Consider the following 15,621-nt stretch of genomic DNA (forward strand, 5'->3'; position numbering starts at 1 on the left):
CGAATTTTGGGGGGGAAAGTGATCAGCACAGAATATGATGCGTGTTCTTTTGTAGCCTTCTTTATGGAGTCATTTTCCTGATCTGAGTTTAATTAGATATTGCTGTATTAGTGCTGGTATTTAACGCAGCAAAGTCTTGTCCCACCATGCCGGCTCTATTCTCGGACCACACCTTCCGGCACTACGCCTACCTGCGGGACAGCCTGTCCCACCTGGTGCCTCACCTAAGGGTAAGAATTGCCATCACTTTATATTGAAAAAAGGGCAGATATTAATTGCCTAAAATACATCTAAAGGCTGTCAGAATTACATTTTCTTTGACTTATTTATTTGCTTACACTGCTTGTTAAACATTTGGGGACATTACATTTTCTTATTTAAAATTTAATAGTTTAAAACTTGGTATTATTTTTAGTTAAGAAAAATACCTGCAAAGTGTCTGGGAGCTTACAGCAGGTACGTGCTAACCCTGAACGTATTTCGCTTCAGTTCAAAGCGCTTTCCTTTGTATGAAGAGCAGGTTTTGCCTAAATAATGATGTCACAGTTTTCCAAACTATTGAAACACTTTTGAAACTATTCAAACTATTGAAACACGCTCTCTCTCAGTTACCAGGCAGGAAGCAGACAGCAGTCCTGGGCTCAGAGTTGTCGGAAGTGGGGTCTGGCAGTTTGGAATCAGCGCAGCAGTTCCTTCAAGAGAGCCTTGTTAGGGTCAGCACCCTTCAGAACCTCGACTCCCCTGGAGCTCAGGACCTGCTGGACTTCACTATCAGGTACCAAGCACATCATTTCTGATATTACTGTTACACGCAGAGATGATATTGAGGGTGTACTGACGTTTTACTCCCCACATAGAGACCTGAAGAGGCTGGGAGAGCTGCAGACAGAACTGGCTGGATCAGCAGACTTCTGTGCCACTTACCTGCACTGCCAGCTTCTGCTGATGAAGGTATGTGCATCGTATCCTGCATTCACACCGGCAATGACATTTTTGCATCTTGTCAGCCAAATCGCTGGTCGCTCATCGGCTGTGGACATTTCTGTACTCCAGCGGAATGCTGGTTGCCATGGTTTCACTGACACCAAGCATAAATCAAAGGCATTACCACTAGAATTAAAAGTCGTATGTATCAGTGCCTGATTAGTTACATGAAAACAGACCAACCAGTTATAAAGAAGCAGAGACTTTGACAGTGACTATTAGGCCACAACACACTATCTTGGACACATAGGCTACGTTCACATTACCAGGTTAAAGTGGCTCACATCTGATTTTTTGCCCTAATGTGACTCAGATCTGATGTTTTCAGGGCTGTGTGGACAAAAATCTGATCTTTTCAAATCAGACCTGATTCACTTACATATGTGGTCCTAGATCGGATACGTATCCGATTCTTGGCCATGTGACGTTAACGTGACTCTCAGATCGGAATTCATGTGCTTTTTTCCACTGCACTGTGCCATCATTCAGCGTTACCATGGCAACAGCACCGAACAGACGTTAAAGCCTGTGAATGGTGGAAAAGCAGCTCATCTCACCTTTTTCTCCTTCGTCTGGCTCTAATAATGAAGCTGAGAGCTGATCAGAGTTAATGATCTTCTCAGCGAAGCTCGTTCTGCTCGTTAGTTTGTTCTGATGATGCAGTGATTCAGTCACGTGACGTTACTGAGTAGGATGAGCTCTCATGAGGGTCATTTCAGGACGCTGGTTCATCACATTAATGATGGATTTGAGTTACTTACCTAAATGAGTGTGAACCATCAAGTAAGAGAAATCGGATTTCAGCACAAAATCTGATTTGAGCAACGAGGCTTGTAATGTTAACGTAGCCATAAATGTCCTGAATCCCTGCATAATTTCTGACCAGTAAAAAAAACACTGTTTAATTTGGTGCACTTTAGCCATTGCACACAAACCCAAACTCTGGTTCAGTCTTTAGAAAACGAACTAGCTGTGAAAAAGTATTTAATTGGATTTTTTTCAAAATTTTTGCATCATTCAGAGTGGTCATTTGTCAACAGTCATTCAGAGTTGTTTGATGCCAAAGATAAAAATAGTTTTTTGCATTGGTTCCAGCTTATAGACTCAGACTTATTTTACAGCGGTGGTGATGAGAACCAGGGGTTGCAATGTGTACAACACAGTATAGCCATTTTGCTCACTATTCAAAACAACCAGTGATCCTACACATCTGAGTTTTTATGTATAATGTTGACGGTGAAAAAGTAATAGTGACTGTTGTGCCTCACATTACCCTGCATGTACCTGTTTGTCATGAATGGATTTTAAGAAATACAGTTGAGGCCAAAAGCTTATCTCTAAACTATTGTAAAAAATATCTCAGACATCAGGCAGTGTATTCACAGCCATCTCATGGGCAGATCTTAAGGAGCAACTTCGATGACCACTGTTTAGAAGCGTTAAACTCTAGTATGGAGCATTTCACACCAAACCACTCTAAATGCCTTTCCATTTAAACTGTTAAATTATGCAGAAATTTTTAAAATTTGGTGGCTTTTTTAATAGATTATTGTTCATCTTTGTATATCAGCTGATGCAGTTAAAACAGAGTGCTAGGTTGGTTTTAAGGGTTTTTTTAACTGATGGATGCCTGAAATACTTAGATTTTGATTGTGGAATTAGAATATCATGTTTTTTCATTGCATTTCAGGCTCTGCAGGAGAAGTTGTGGAACATGGCTGTGCCTCTGTGTCTGAAGCAGAATGCTATGGCATCAACCGCTGCCCAGCAGGTACACACATGCAAAATTATATGAAAAGCATGTTGCAAAAACAAGCAGTAGTTGTATGTAGTTGTATTTATAAAATAAAATGTATTGGAAAAGAAATAGAAAAATAATAAACACTAGCACTCAAAAGTTTCTGTTCTAACAGTTGGAATCAGTAATTTCAATAATGTAAACCCAAGTTTACATGTTAGTCCTGTTCAGTGTCAATGTTAGACTGAGTGCAGAGTGATGAACTGAGCTGTAGACGATTCTGAAATTACTGAAAAAGCTGTACAGCATCAATAATTCAATATTAATAAAATTAGTATGCAGAGTTAGAAGTGTAGATCAAATCTCAAAGCAGTTGTAATAATTGATTGTAAGAGATTGCACTATAAAGTCTTATTGCAAAATTCTGTAGATCCGTTTGGAACAGTTTTGGACATTAGGAGTTATAATAATAACAGCTGACTCATAATGCAAAACATTTTTGTCTAATCAAGGTGGTATTGATCATAATGTAGCACTTCTATTTATTATATGTATAAAGCCCAAACCCAAAACCGTGTATCAAAAAAAAAAACAAAAAAAAAACCAACATTCTTTAAAGTGGTCTATAATGTTGGAGCAAAATCCTTCGTATATATTTGGGTCATTCTACAGAAATGTCCATTTTTGTGTCCCTAGCGTTTACAGATATATCACACTGTATGTTACTTATTCATATTTTAAAACAAAACAATACGTTATTTTAACAGTTTCACCTCCTTGAGCCTCAATTCAGAAACATTGGTCATTAAATTAATCATATAGAATTCCAGGCACCACAGAAGAGCATCAGTCATGTGTGAATGCTGAGGCCATATTTTGAGGTAAAAAACGTTTTTCTGCAACTTTAACTACAATAATCTCTACACAACTATGGAATATATAAATTAAATGACATAAAACAAGAGCCAAATTAATATTATAAAATATATAATGAAAGACCCCAGGAGTCGTGTCACTGGTGTTACCGACTAACAACAAATCCCTTATGAAATAAAAGTCACACTGATGACGTCAGTCGACTTCCTTTGACCTGTTTTCTGAGGATCTATGAAGAAAAGCTCATGGTGAGTCCACTGTGTTTTTCGGTTCTCAGAGATTTTCTCATTCAGCTCATGATCTCACATGAAGCTTTTAGCTGACGTCACTGGAGTGACCGACTTTATTCTGAGGTGACTGTGAAAAAGTAGAACACAAATGGATTAAATTCCATATTTTAGTGGATGTTCCGTGATTGACAGCGTGTGGTTTGATGCTCTGCAGCAGTTATTTAGTAAAACACATTTTCATTAAAAATGTCTCTGGTGTTTCCTTTATTATGTGTACCTCCAGTGACTCCTGTGGAGAGACAGAAAAGTGGATGTTTCTGTAGAATGACCCATTTACAATATATACATTGTATGTTTATTATTTTATTACTCATGTACTGGCTAGCAGTTTTCGAGTTCTGCTCAAAAGTAATTAAAAGTGTCACTCTCAAAATATTTGGTAAAGTTTCATTACTGTTACGATTATGTTTGTAGTTACAAAATTACATGTAATAATTTATAAACATAATTAAGGTACAAGGTCACTCAAGGCACAATGATTTTAGTCTAAAATCCAAGTCAGTTAAAAGTCCTGCTGTGTCTGATCCACTCAGACCAGCACAACACACACTAACACACTACCACCATGCCAGTGTCACTGCATCGCTGAGAATGATACACCACCCAAATAGTATCTGCTCTGTGAGGGTCCATGGGAGTCCTGACCACTGAAGAACAGGGTAAAAGGGGGTAACAAAGTATCAGAGATAATATGGACAATGAGTGTAGAAACAAGGAGGTGAATGTTACGCCTGATTGATGTAGATCTGAACGTAATCCTTGTAGAAATCTGAATACCCCCCCCCCCCCCCCCGCTATAACTAATTCAGTTTATACAGTAATATTCTAATAATAAATAAATCTTATTAACAATTCATTTTTTAATACTTTGTCTTCTATATTGGTTTTGTTCATTCCTTTTTATACAGATAAATATTGTATGTGTTGTGTGTGTTAGATCCTTGAGGAGACGTATAAGCTGGAATTCCTGTACAGTGGACTGGAGACGCGGCAGGTGGCCACTATTCACAATGTACGACTGCAGGCCAAGGCACTGCAGCTCATTCTGACTGCCCGCACCAAACGAGGGTCAGCGCTGACTCTAACATATACACAAACTTTCCACTCATACACCCTCTTCAGCATTAGATTAACATTTTCTTTAATTCCAGGGTGGAGCCGCTCATCGGACTGTGTGAGAAATTCCTGCAGGAAGTGGAGTTGTTTCAGAGGTGTGTCACACATGAGAGCTTTACACAGAGGACTATTACAACATTGACGTTTATATCCCTGATCAAGACACTTTTATGTTGCTATTAACATGTAAAAGCAATGTAAAGTATATAGCACATCTTTTATAGATCAGTACAAGGAACTGACCTTTTGAGTGTTGTGCAAAAGGCAGAGACCACCCTTCATACGTTTAATTTCCAGTCAAAACAATCATTAAATACAAGTTATTCATTTTTAAGGAGATTACATACAAGATAATCCACTTGCATAAGGAAGGATAAAGTTAAATCAGAATAAATGGGAGGAAAAAAATTTGTTTCCAATACTGGAGTTCAAAAAATGATTAAAAGTTACAGAGAAAGTGAGATTCCTAACAACCACCTGGAAGAGCTGTACGACCCCAAAACTGCCCCATCAGATAAACAGCACTTAAAGCTTTGATCTTTGAGAGAGAGGAGAAAATCAAGCTGCTCCAGATCTGAAAACATCCACAGGTGTTTCTGTCCATCCTTCCCCTGTGAGAAGACCACTCAGCGCTATGGGTCTGAAAGGATGTGTTGCTGATCAAGAAGAACCTCACTGAGAAAAGGAGACGGACACATCAAACAAAGAAGCTGAACGATGGACTGACCACCCCAGAGTCCAGACCTCAACACCACTGAATGGGTTTGATTACTTCGATCATAAGAAGCAGAGAATACAACCAAGTGGCCAAGTGGGCAGCGCTTTGCACCGTGAGTGCTGTGAAAGGGGTCCGATTTAATGAATGAATCTTCGCCGGGTGGAGCTTCATTGAGGAGCAAAGCCAAATAAGCTGATAAATCCGACCTATCGGATGAGGAGAAGAACCAGCAGACCCACCTGCTGCTCTCCTATTAGCCGCGCTGAAACGATTGGCTGAAGTGCATCGTGCACAATTGTAAAATGTCCCTGTGGGTTCGCCGGGGTGAGCTCCATTTTTGGCTGTGCTCCTCACTGAAGCTCCACCTGGCGAAGATTCATTCATTCAGCGTTCAGAGCCCTCAGCTCAGGTCTTTAACATGGTAAAATCACGCGAACTCTCGCATCTTATCGCTTTACTAAGTCAGTGCTGCTGTTTGTCTCAGATCACAGACAGACTTTATCCTGAGTAGAGCCTCATAAATGACCTTTGGTCTGTTTTACCTGCTGAGGTGCTGAAGACCGTGGCTGTGTGTACGCTGAGCCTCGAGGTTTTCACCATAAAGCAAAGCTAAAGCGGACGGGGGCCATTTCGTTTTCACAATGCACAAATCAATCAGACCAAAAAACGAACAAACGAACTACAAACGAACCGAACTCTTGAGGTGGTCTCAGTTCGGTTCATTTTTGGGGCCATTTAGAGGGGTCTGAGTTCAGTGTGTTCACATATGCAAAAAAAAAAACATGACTCAGCGGTCTGAGTCCACTTCAGATGCTGAAACGGCTCAAGTGTAAAAACACCCTAAGTCACCTGTGACTGAAACATATCTTATAGTATCTCATACCTCCACAAGCACTAATAACAGCTGTGATTTAATTTGGCCTGGATTAGACAAGTTTTTGGATATAGGCGACATCAGTGTTCAGCCACTCTTGCATCAAAGAATTGCGCAGTTTGGCCAGATTTCGTGGATGCCCTCCTTACACCCTGCCTTCCTTACTCGTTGCTCCAGGTCATCCCACATATTTTCAAGAGGATTCAAATCTGGGGATTTTGCAGGCCAATCCAGATGTGTGAATGGTCCTGAATGTTCATCATGCCAGTCAGTCACGTTTGCAGCTCTGTGAATGTAAGAATTGTCATCTTGGAATACAGGGATGGGAATGTTTTGTTCCTCGATAAGATGACTAGCAAAAGGCAAAACCTGGTTGTTCAGCAGCTCAGTGTCAGCACTGTGGTTCAAATATACCATCACCTCAACCAACGAACCCATTTGCACATAATTAAAACATCCTTGAACAACACTTTGCACGCAGTCCTCGTTGAAGGCTTCCTGAGGTCTATGACGAACACGACGCTGAGCATCATTCACATACAGGCAGAAACGAGGTTCATCTTACCAGATAACAAGTTTCCAGTCATGAACAGTCCAGTTATTGTGTCTCTTCAGCCACTGTAACCGGGCAACTGTGTGAGCACAAGTGAGCAAAGGCCTCTTGCGTGCCACTGTGCTCCATATGTTCATGGTTCAGTTCCCTGCGGGCGTTCTTTCAGAAATTTGTTGTGAAGACCCTGCATTGACTTCTAGAAGCAATTCTTGTCTGGAAGTGAAGGGAATTTTATTCACAAGCCGTGAAACATGCCGGCAGTCCCTGTGTGTCGGTTTCGTCTTTTCGCCACAATTCTGACGAGAATTTCCTGTAGACTGGGATTTCTGCCACTGCTGGTCGACCCATATAACCACACGCTTTGATACACATGCAAATACTTCCTTCACACTGTGGCCTTTGGCTGCTTAAATGCAATCACTCCTTTTTGCCAATCAACATTTAGTTTGCGACCCATTTTCCACACATTGAACTAGACATTCACTGCACTGTACCACCTCTTCTCAATCTGTGAATCCCCCAACACACCCCGCAGGTGTTTATAGCCCAATCATCCTCATGCAACGCTATCTGCAGGAGCTTGACGTTAATACTTTTCTACTTAAACACGCAAGCTGACTAATTTTTTGTCCGGAGAGCTTATTTTATCACCACATAGGCTATTTACTGTAGTATTCATCATGCAGTAATTGTAACAGGTGCCAACATGTTCTAATTTGTAATAGATTTGTGGTCATTACACAGAGTAACGCAAACGTACATAATTACACAAGGTTTTACTCACTGTGTAACAGCAAGATAATATCAGAAGCCAGAAGAGTTTAATCTCCTTTTATTTATCCACTCAGGCTGTTCATGTCAGAGCTACCCCACTTTCAGGACAGCTTTGTGGAGAAGCTTCTAGAACTGATGCCCAGACTTGTGGCCTGTAAACCGCTGGACCTAGTGAAGATCCTCCAGACCACGTTGAGACAAAGCAGATTCATACACCTCAAACTTCCTGAGCAGGTCTGCCTACACACCAACTTCAGAAGTTTACGGGCAGTCGTGGGCTGGAGGTTAGGGAACCAGCCCTGTGACCGGAAGGTTGCCGGTTCGATCCCCTTGGCTGACAGTCCATGACTGAAGTGCCCTTGAGCAAGGCACCTAACCCCCAATTGCTCCCCGGGCGCCGTGGATAGGGCTGCCCACTGCTCCGGGCAAGTGTGCTCACTGCCCCCTAGTGTGTGTGTTCACTAGTGTGCATGTATGTGGGTGTTTCACTGCACGGGTGGGTTAAATGCAGACCTCTAATTTAAAAAAAAATCATAATGATGTTGCCACGTGCAATATCATGTATTTTGGCTTTCTAATCATGCATTAACTGTCTTTCTTCTGGGTGGCCAGATTCACAGAGCTTCAGCCACGATCATTGAGCCGACAGGAGAGTCAGATAACCCTCTGCGCTTTACCTCTGGCCTGGTTGTGGCATTAGATATTGATGCAACTCTGGAACACGTACAAGACCCACAAACAACAGTCAAAGTGCAGGTAGGAGTTCTGTACAGGATAGATCATCATTTTATAGTCATGAAATGTGACAGCTTGATCTTTTGGGACTCATTTTGGGATCTCATTCATAATTCTAAGCATTTCATGTTGCCCAAAGGTGTAGTTTTGGTTGGAAACCAAAAGTTATGCCTCTTTTACTATTACTGTACTAAAATCCAGCTAGTAATGTGATAGGGTTTTTCTCAGAATGTGTTACTCTTGCATAACTATGGAAATGGGTGTAGGGTAACTATGGAAATGGGTGTAGTGGAACCATGAAAATGGGTGTACTGGAACAGAGGAAATGGGTGTAGTGGAACCATGGAACTATGCAAATGGGTGTAGCATAACTAATCAATGAGAGTGGTCTGATGTAAAATGATTAATTGTAGAGAAACTTACAGACTCTGACTTCTTTACAGTGGGGGTGATGGGAACCAGGGGTCATTATTTGTACAACACAAATATGGCCATTTTATTTACTATCCAGAACCACCAGAGAACCTACATGCATCATTTGAGCTTTTATATGGAATCTTATGAAAACTATTGGTAAAAAATTAAGATTTTTAAAAGGACATTTTAGCCTAAGTGTTTTTTTTTCTCAAAACTATCATAGAACAGTGTCTTGGGCATCAGGCAACATATTCATAACCAAATCATAATCAAATGACTTTGTTTCCATCTTAACCATCAACCTATGAAGAAATTTAGAAAAATTGGCAGAATTCCCTTTAAAGGAGGTGCAGATTGTTGTAGAGTGATTGTGTTTACTGTCAGTTTCCTGCTGTAACGGTTTTGCTCTTCATTCAACACATCTTAGGTACTCTATCCAGATGGACAGTCCCATATAATCCACCCTAAACCTGGAGATTTTAGGACCCCAGGTCCAGGGCGTGTGCGGCTCATCACTCAGGTGTATCTGTCTCATTCGGCCTGGACAGGTGAGACTATTCCCAAACGATATTAAGTGTCAGAATGGTTGATTTGGGCAAACTGTTGAATATATGTACTTTTTCCCAGAAGAAGGAGACAAATGTTTTTCTTCTTGTAGATTATCAGGGCATACAGAATGAAATCCTAGCAGTCCCACAGATATAAATAGAATTGCATCCAGGCTGAAGAACCTGCTTGCCAGACCTTTTAAATGTGTGTACTGACCTGGGGAGTCATGTCATTCCTCCAGTACACAAAGTGTAGAGCAATAGTGTAACTTAAAAGCCTTTAACATACTATTGCGTGCCGTATATAACACCATTCAAAAGCTTGAATTTCTTGTCCTTTTAATAAATCTTATTTTATATATAATAACTTTTAATTTTAAAAAAGAAATACCACTATGTACGAATGGATCATTTGTTCTATATTTCAAGCATTTTGTGTTCAACAAGGATATATTAAATGCTAAATCATACAATGTAATTCTTTCTTTGGTACTTTTTTTCAGCTTTTCTGCACCAGGATTTGACAATCATGATGTTTGATATTAATTTTATTAGAAAATTCATTTTTGATGTTTTGCAGCTTTGTCAGTTGTCTAAGGCTATCTTCACATTACCAGGTTAAAGTGGCTCTGATTTTTGGCCCCAATGTGACTCACATCTGATGTTTTCAGGTCTGTGTGGACACAAATCTGATCTTTACAAATCGGACCTGAGCCACTTTCATATGTGGTCCTAGATCGGATGCGTATCCGATTCATGGCCATGTGACCTTAACGTGACTCTCAGATCGGAATTCATGTGCTTTTTCCCCACTGCGTCATCATTCAGCGTTACCAGGGCAACAGCACCAAACAGATGTTAAAGCCTGTAAATGGTGGAAAAGCAGCTCATCTCACCTTTTCTCCTTCGTCTGGCTCTAATAATGAAGCTGAGAGCTGATCAGAGTTAATGATCTTCTCAGTGAAGCTCATTCTGCTCGTTAGTTTGTGCTGATGATGCAGTGATTGTCGCGTGACGTTACAGAGTAGGATGAACTCATGAGGGTCATTTCTGGACGCTCTGTTGCTCTTCACATTAATGACTGATTTGAGTCACTGACCTAAACGAGTGTGAACCATCGGATTTGAGCAATGAGGCCTGTAATGTGAATGCAGCCTCATGTTTACAGTTCAGTGTAATTAGTTTTATTCTATTGAAAATATTGAATATTGTCAAAGAGGGCTTTTTGGAGCAACAAAAATAGAGGAACTACTTTTAGTTTCGTGAAGCAGCTTTCAGTGGCTCGTTCTTCAGGGAACATTTTTGTAAATTACATGTCAGGATGTGAAGTTTCAGTAACACCCCCTTTGTGTAATACAGTTCTTCCCAGAAATGTACAAGCCAGGAATGGTCTCGCATTTGCTTCTCCCGTGATTCTTGACTTCTCCCTGCTCACTTTCTCTCTCAGAACCATGCCAGATTGAGGTGAGGTTGCTCCTGGCCTACAGCTCCAGCAGCAGCAGGCTCGCTGCGCCAAAACCAGCCTGGAACGAGAGCACCGAAGGCCTGCCAACAAGCGAGAGCTCCGTCGAGGGCACCATCAACCTCAGCAAGCCTGTGAAAGTCTTCATCATGCCGAAACCAGCTCGACGCTAACTTGAGCCAGAGATACAAACTCGCAACTACACAGTTATCCAGGCAAAAGAACTGAACTTGAGGCAAAAACTGGAGACTGGAATTAAATGCTTTTCTTTTGTTAATAGGGCTTTATTTTTTCACAAAAAATTAATTTTGTTCGTTTTTCCATTTGAATAAACTTAGTTTTTTTGTATCTCTGTTAAATTCTATAATTTGTAAAGAATTAAAGAACCATTTAGTTTTTTTTTCCCCTTCAAAAACAGTCCAAAGCAAACTTCTTCTTTGCAGCACAGCACAGGTCAGTTTTACTGACTCCCTAAAAATGCCCAGCTGAAATTTAAGGCACTGCATAGCTGGCCAGGTCATGTTCAGCAAGTAGAGTGGAAGACTCCTCCTACTTTAGCCCCCTGTCCAGCCAGGTTGTTGTATTCTTTCACAGCCTTCTCAGTCTGCAGCACTTTCACATCCACACCCTGTTTCTTCACATATTCCACAGTGGACGGAGGCACCTGCAGCAGGAACACTCAAGCATTAATCCCCTCTGCACTCTGAACTTAAGTGACTGTACTTTGTTACTACACTAAAGTATTACTGGGTAAGATCTGTACTTATCAAGTATTACTGAAACTGAATATTTACAATTGGATGCCAAGGTTTGGGCGCCTCTAGTCAAATTTTGTTGATTTTCTAATTGAAAATAAGTTACACATCCTCTACAGAGAACACACTTCTGCATATTTTCAAGCACAGTTACTGTATTTACTAAATTTAACATAAAAAAAACATTTTATATTTTGTGCTTTATTTTTGTATTTTTTTTTTCAAATAAATAAAGGATTTGCAGTAAGTTTTGCTGGAAAATTCCACATTTAAGTATGATCTCTGTAGAGGATGTTAACTTGTATTCACTTAGAAAATCAATAAACCATGGAGTTTGACCAAACTTTTGCATACATTGTCTACTTATACTCCATATACACTATATTGCCAAAAGTATTTACTCACCCATCCAAATCATGAATTCAGGTGTTCCAATCACTTCCATGGCCACAGGTGTATAAAGCCAAGCCCCTAGGCCTGCAGACTGCTTCTACAGACATTAGTGAAAGAATGGGTCGCTCTCAGGAGCTCAGTGAATTCCAGTGTGGTACCGTGATTGGACGCCACCTGTGCAACAAGTCCAGTTGTGAAATTTCCTCACTACTAATTATTCCACAATCAACTGTCAGTGGCATTATAACAAAGTGGAAGCAACTGGGAACGACAGCAGCTTGGCCACGAAGTGGTCTGCAGGCCTAGGGGCTTGGTTTTAAACACCTGTGGCCATGGAAGTGACTGGAACACCTGAATTCAATGACTTGGATGGGTGAGTGAAAACTTTTGGCAATATAATGTATATCAGTCTTAAATGTGCAGTATCAAAAACAGCCTGTTTAACGCGAGGTCACATAAAAATGGATTGTTCTTTGGGGGCATTCGTGGGCTGGAGGTTAGGGAACCAGCCTTGTGACTGGCAGCATGTGACTGAAGTACCCTTGAGCGAGACACCTAACCCCCAACTGCTCCATGGGCACTGTGGATAGGGCTGCCCTCCGCCCAGGTGTGATCACTGCCCCCTAGTGTGCGTGTTCATTAGTGAGTATGTGGTGTTTCGCTGCATGGATGGGTTAAATGTAGAGGTGAATTTCCCTGTTGTGGGATTAATAAAAGGGTAACTTAACTTTATATATGAAAAGAAAGATCTTATAGGAAAATGTACAATATGAGCCCTCTAAATTGGCATCACTCTTTATTTTCATTGTACTCTGTATTAAGAGAAGCTTCTCTGTACTTTTTCCACCCCTGCTGACACTCAAACCATCCAGAGAGCTTCATCAGGTGAGCAAAGAGCACGACAGGGTGGCAGAGAGGGATCAGATGAGTGTTATCTACTTTATGCATAGTTATATAAGGCAGGGTAAAGCTGTGTAAATGACCTGCAGTGCTTCGCTCATGCCTCTCCCTATGACCAGCATGTCAACTCCTTTCCTCAGGATTTCCTCCAGGTCAGCAGGCTGGACACCTGGATAATGCTGAGAGACATATAGCATTTAACAGTGAGTAGCGCAAGTGTTTCAGTTTTTATTATATTCAAGTTTTATAGCTTACTATGATGGAACCTGTGTGAGTATTATTTAGTTATTAAGCTTTAATATGTATGACTTGCCTTCTTAAAGGGGAACTCCACCAATATTTTCAAATCTTCTGTGTGTTTTAATTGTTAAGGTGTAAACAAAGTCATTCAGAGTGGTATGAAATGCTGTGTTCTGGAGAAAGTCAGAACTGTTCACAGTGGTGGTGATGGGAACCAGATGTCCACCTCTAAAAGCTCCTCACAGAAATTTACAACATGAATTTGTTATTAATACACTGTCTGAGATCAGACAATCTTTCACAATAGTTTTGAAAATGATGTAATGTAAGACAAAACATTTTTTTCCAGATTTACCAACATAAAAACTCACTATGGCTAAATTTGTGTAAACATTGCAACGCCTGGTTCCTACCACCACCACTGTAAAGAGTAACCTGCAGTGTTTTTTCTACCATTAACCACTTCATGAAGCATCAGACAACCCTGAATGACATTGTGTACACCTCCATCATTGAACTATGCAGGAATTTTGAGAACCGGTGGAAAGTGGGGGTGAAACAGCACTCACATCTGTTCCAGTCTCTCTCCAGTCCCATGCCCGGCTGCCTCCTGGCCACACCTTGCAGTCTTTATATGAAGAGGAGCAGCCCTTCACCTTCATGTGACCCCACGACAAGGATGCAATTTCTGGGGATGACATCGCTCTGTGACAAAACAGAGGAGAAGGGGGTTAGGGGCTTCCATCACTACTAAATTATTGCAGTCTTACAGCTACTGTCCATATAAATGCAAGGACAGTGCTCAGAAATAGACTACATTGCCAAAAGAATTCAGTCACTTCCATGACCACAGGTGTATAAAGCCAAGCCCCTAGGCCTGCAGACTGCTTCTACAGACATTAGTGAAAGAATGGGTCGCTCTCAGGAGCTCAGTGAATTCCAGCGTGGTACCGTGATCAGACGGCACGGATTATAATAAAGTGGAAGCGATTGGGAACGACAGCAACTCAGCCACGAAGAGGTCGGCCATGTAAAATGACAGAGCGGGATCAGCGCTGAGGCGCATAGTGCGCAGAGGTCACCAATTTTCTGCAGATCAATCACTACAGACCTCAACTTCATGTGGCCTTCAGATCAGCTCAAGAACAGTGTAGAGAGCTTCATGGAATGGGTTTCCATGGCCGAGCAGCTGCATCCAAGCCTCACATCACCAAGCGCAATGCAAAGCGTGGAATGCAGATTTACTGTAAACAGTCACAGTGCATGTACGCTTCTGACATGAACATGTTAATAAATGGACTCAAATACATTTTAAGCCAAACATCTAATTACAAAACTACCTCAAAGGTTTTAGAGGTGGACGTCTGGTCCCTATCACCACCACTGTGAACAGTGTTGACTTAAGCTTCTGTAGAACAAAGTGTTTCACACCAAACCGCTTTGAATAACTTTAGTTGCATCTTAACCATTTACTTATGTCGCTTTTTTGGAAATTCGGTGGAGCTCCCCTTCAACTACGTTGGACTAGCCCTACAGAAGCCTATAAAGCTCATACGATCAAAAGAAGGCATTCTGTGGTCTCCTGCGACTAATTTCATGCCAATGTATTCTGTTAAACGCCCCTTAATGCCCTGTTTTGTCCCACAAACAAAGGAAAAAGCAGTTTTTGGTCGAAACAAACCTGGATGTTCAGACCTGCAGCTCGACCCGGTTCGACGGCCGCGATATGAAAACAATCATGAACATGGCCGAGGCTGCCGGACACGCCCACTTGTCGCGTCATGCACCAGTAGCCAATAAGCGGGCGCCTAACGGCCTGGCCACAGCATGGCATTCACACGGGGGGGGGGGGGGAGGGGGGGGGGTTAGGGGGAATAAAAGTAAGAATAATTATTTTATTAATTAAAACCTTTAAATGATCAAATTAAGACACTTCTGCTAGACAGGCGTCAAAAATCGATACATAAGTCTTATTTTACTTTTTATTTATTTGTTTATTTTACATAATGCGTTTATGCAGAATTGTATAGTGTAGTTTGTGATGCACAAAGTATGTAAATATTAAATATATTAACTTTGGAAAAACTGTGTGTGTGTGTTTGTAGTTTGTGGGGACTAAAAGGGACCTTTGGTTGGTCCCCAGAAGAAAACTGCATTTTAAAACGTCTTCATTTGTCCATTGATTTATGTATTTAAACAAACTACAGAAAACAGATGGTTCCTTAATAAAACCCAGTGGTTCTACTGT

The 15,621-nt window shown here is 41.1% G+C and overlaps 2 protein-coding genes across 2 annotated transcripts in view; one reads left to right on the forward strand and one right to left on the reverse strand.

Annotated features, from left to right (window-relative positions):
• Positions 1-11,495, forward strand: part of ints4 (integrator complex subunit 4) — a 25,966-nt gene extending 14,471 nt beyond the window's left edge. Inside the window, exons 14-23 of the mRNA XM_017704157.2 lie at positions 97-230; positions 609-775; positions 858-951; positions 2,675-2,755; positions 4,826-4,956; positions 5,040-5,099; positions 7,998-8,157; positions 8,536-8,679; positions 9,503-9,623; positions 11,071-11,495. Of these exons, the coding sequence (XP_017559646.1) occupies positions 97-230; positions 609-775; positions 858-951; positions 2,675-2,755; positions 4,826-4,956; positions 5,040-5,099; positions 7,998-8,157; positions 8,536-8,679; positions 9,503-9,623; positions 11,071-11,258 (1,280 nt within the window). The 3' untranslated portion in view covers positions 11,259-11,495. The remainder of the gene's footprint in view (positions 1-96; positions 231-608; positions 776-857; positions 952-2,674; positions 2,756-4,825; positions 4,957-5,039; positions 5,100-7,997; positions 8,158-8,535; positions 8,680-9,502; positions 9,624-11,070) is intronic.
• On the reverse strand, positions 11,405-15,162 carry aamdc (adipogenesis associated, Mth938 domain containing). Its single transcript, XM_017704158.2, has 4 exons — positions 15,055-15,162; positions 13,943-14,078; positions 13,217-13,312; positions 11,405-11,749 (listed from the first exon to the last, which is right to left on the reverse strand). The coding sequence occupies exons 2-4, from the start codon at positions 14,072-14,074 to the stop codon at positions 11,609-11,611; spliced, it is 369 nt and encodes a 122-aa protein (XP_017559647.1). The 5' UTR covers positions 14,075-14,078; positions 15,055-15,162; the 3' UTR covers positions 11,405-11,608.
• Between the last annotated feature and the right edge of the window lie 459 nt (positions 15,163-15,621).

This window comes from Pygocentrus nattereri, chromosome 7 (genome assembly GCF_015220715.1).
Source record: "Pygocentrus nattereri isolate fPygNat1 chromosome 7, fPygNat1.pri, whole genome shotgun sequence".
In the NCBI taxonomy this organism is placed as follows: Eukaryota; Metazoa; Chordata; class Actinopteri; order Characiformes; family Serrasalmidae; genus Pygocentrus; species Pygocentrus nattereri.

Excerpts from the sequence above, each read along its gene's own strand:
- aamdc (XM_017704158.2), bottom strand. The coding sequence starts at position 14,074 with ATGTCATCCCCAGAAATTGCATCCTTGTCGTGGGGTCACATGAAGGTG. Across the intron at positions 13,313-13,942 it reads GGAGAGAGACTGGAACAGAT|CATTATCCAGGTGTCCAGCC; the intron begins GTGAGTGCTGTT and ends TATGTCTCTCAG. Across the intron at positions 11,750-13,216 it reads GCATGAGCGAAGCACTGCAG|GTGCCTCCGTCCACTGTGGA; the intron begins GTCATTTACACA and ends TTCCTGCTGCAG.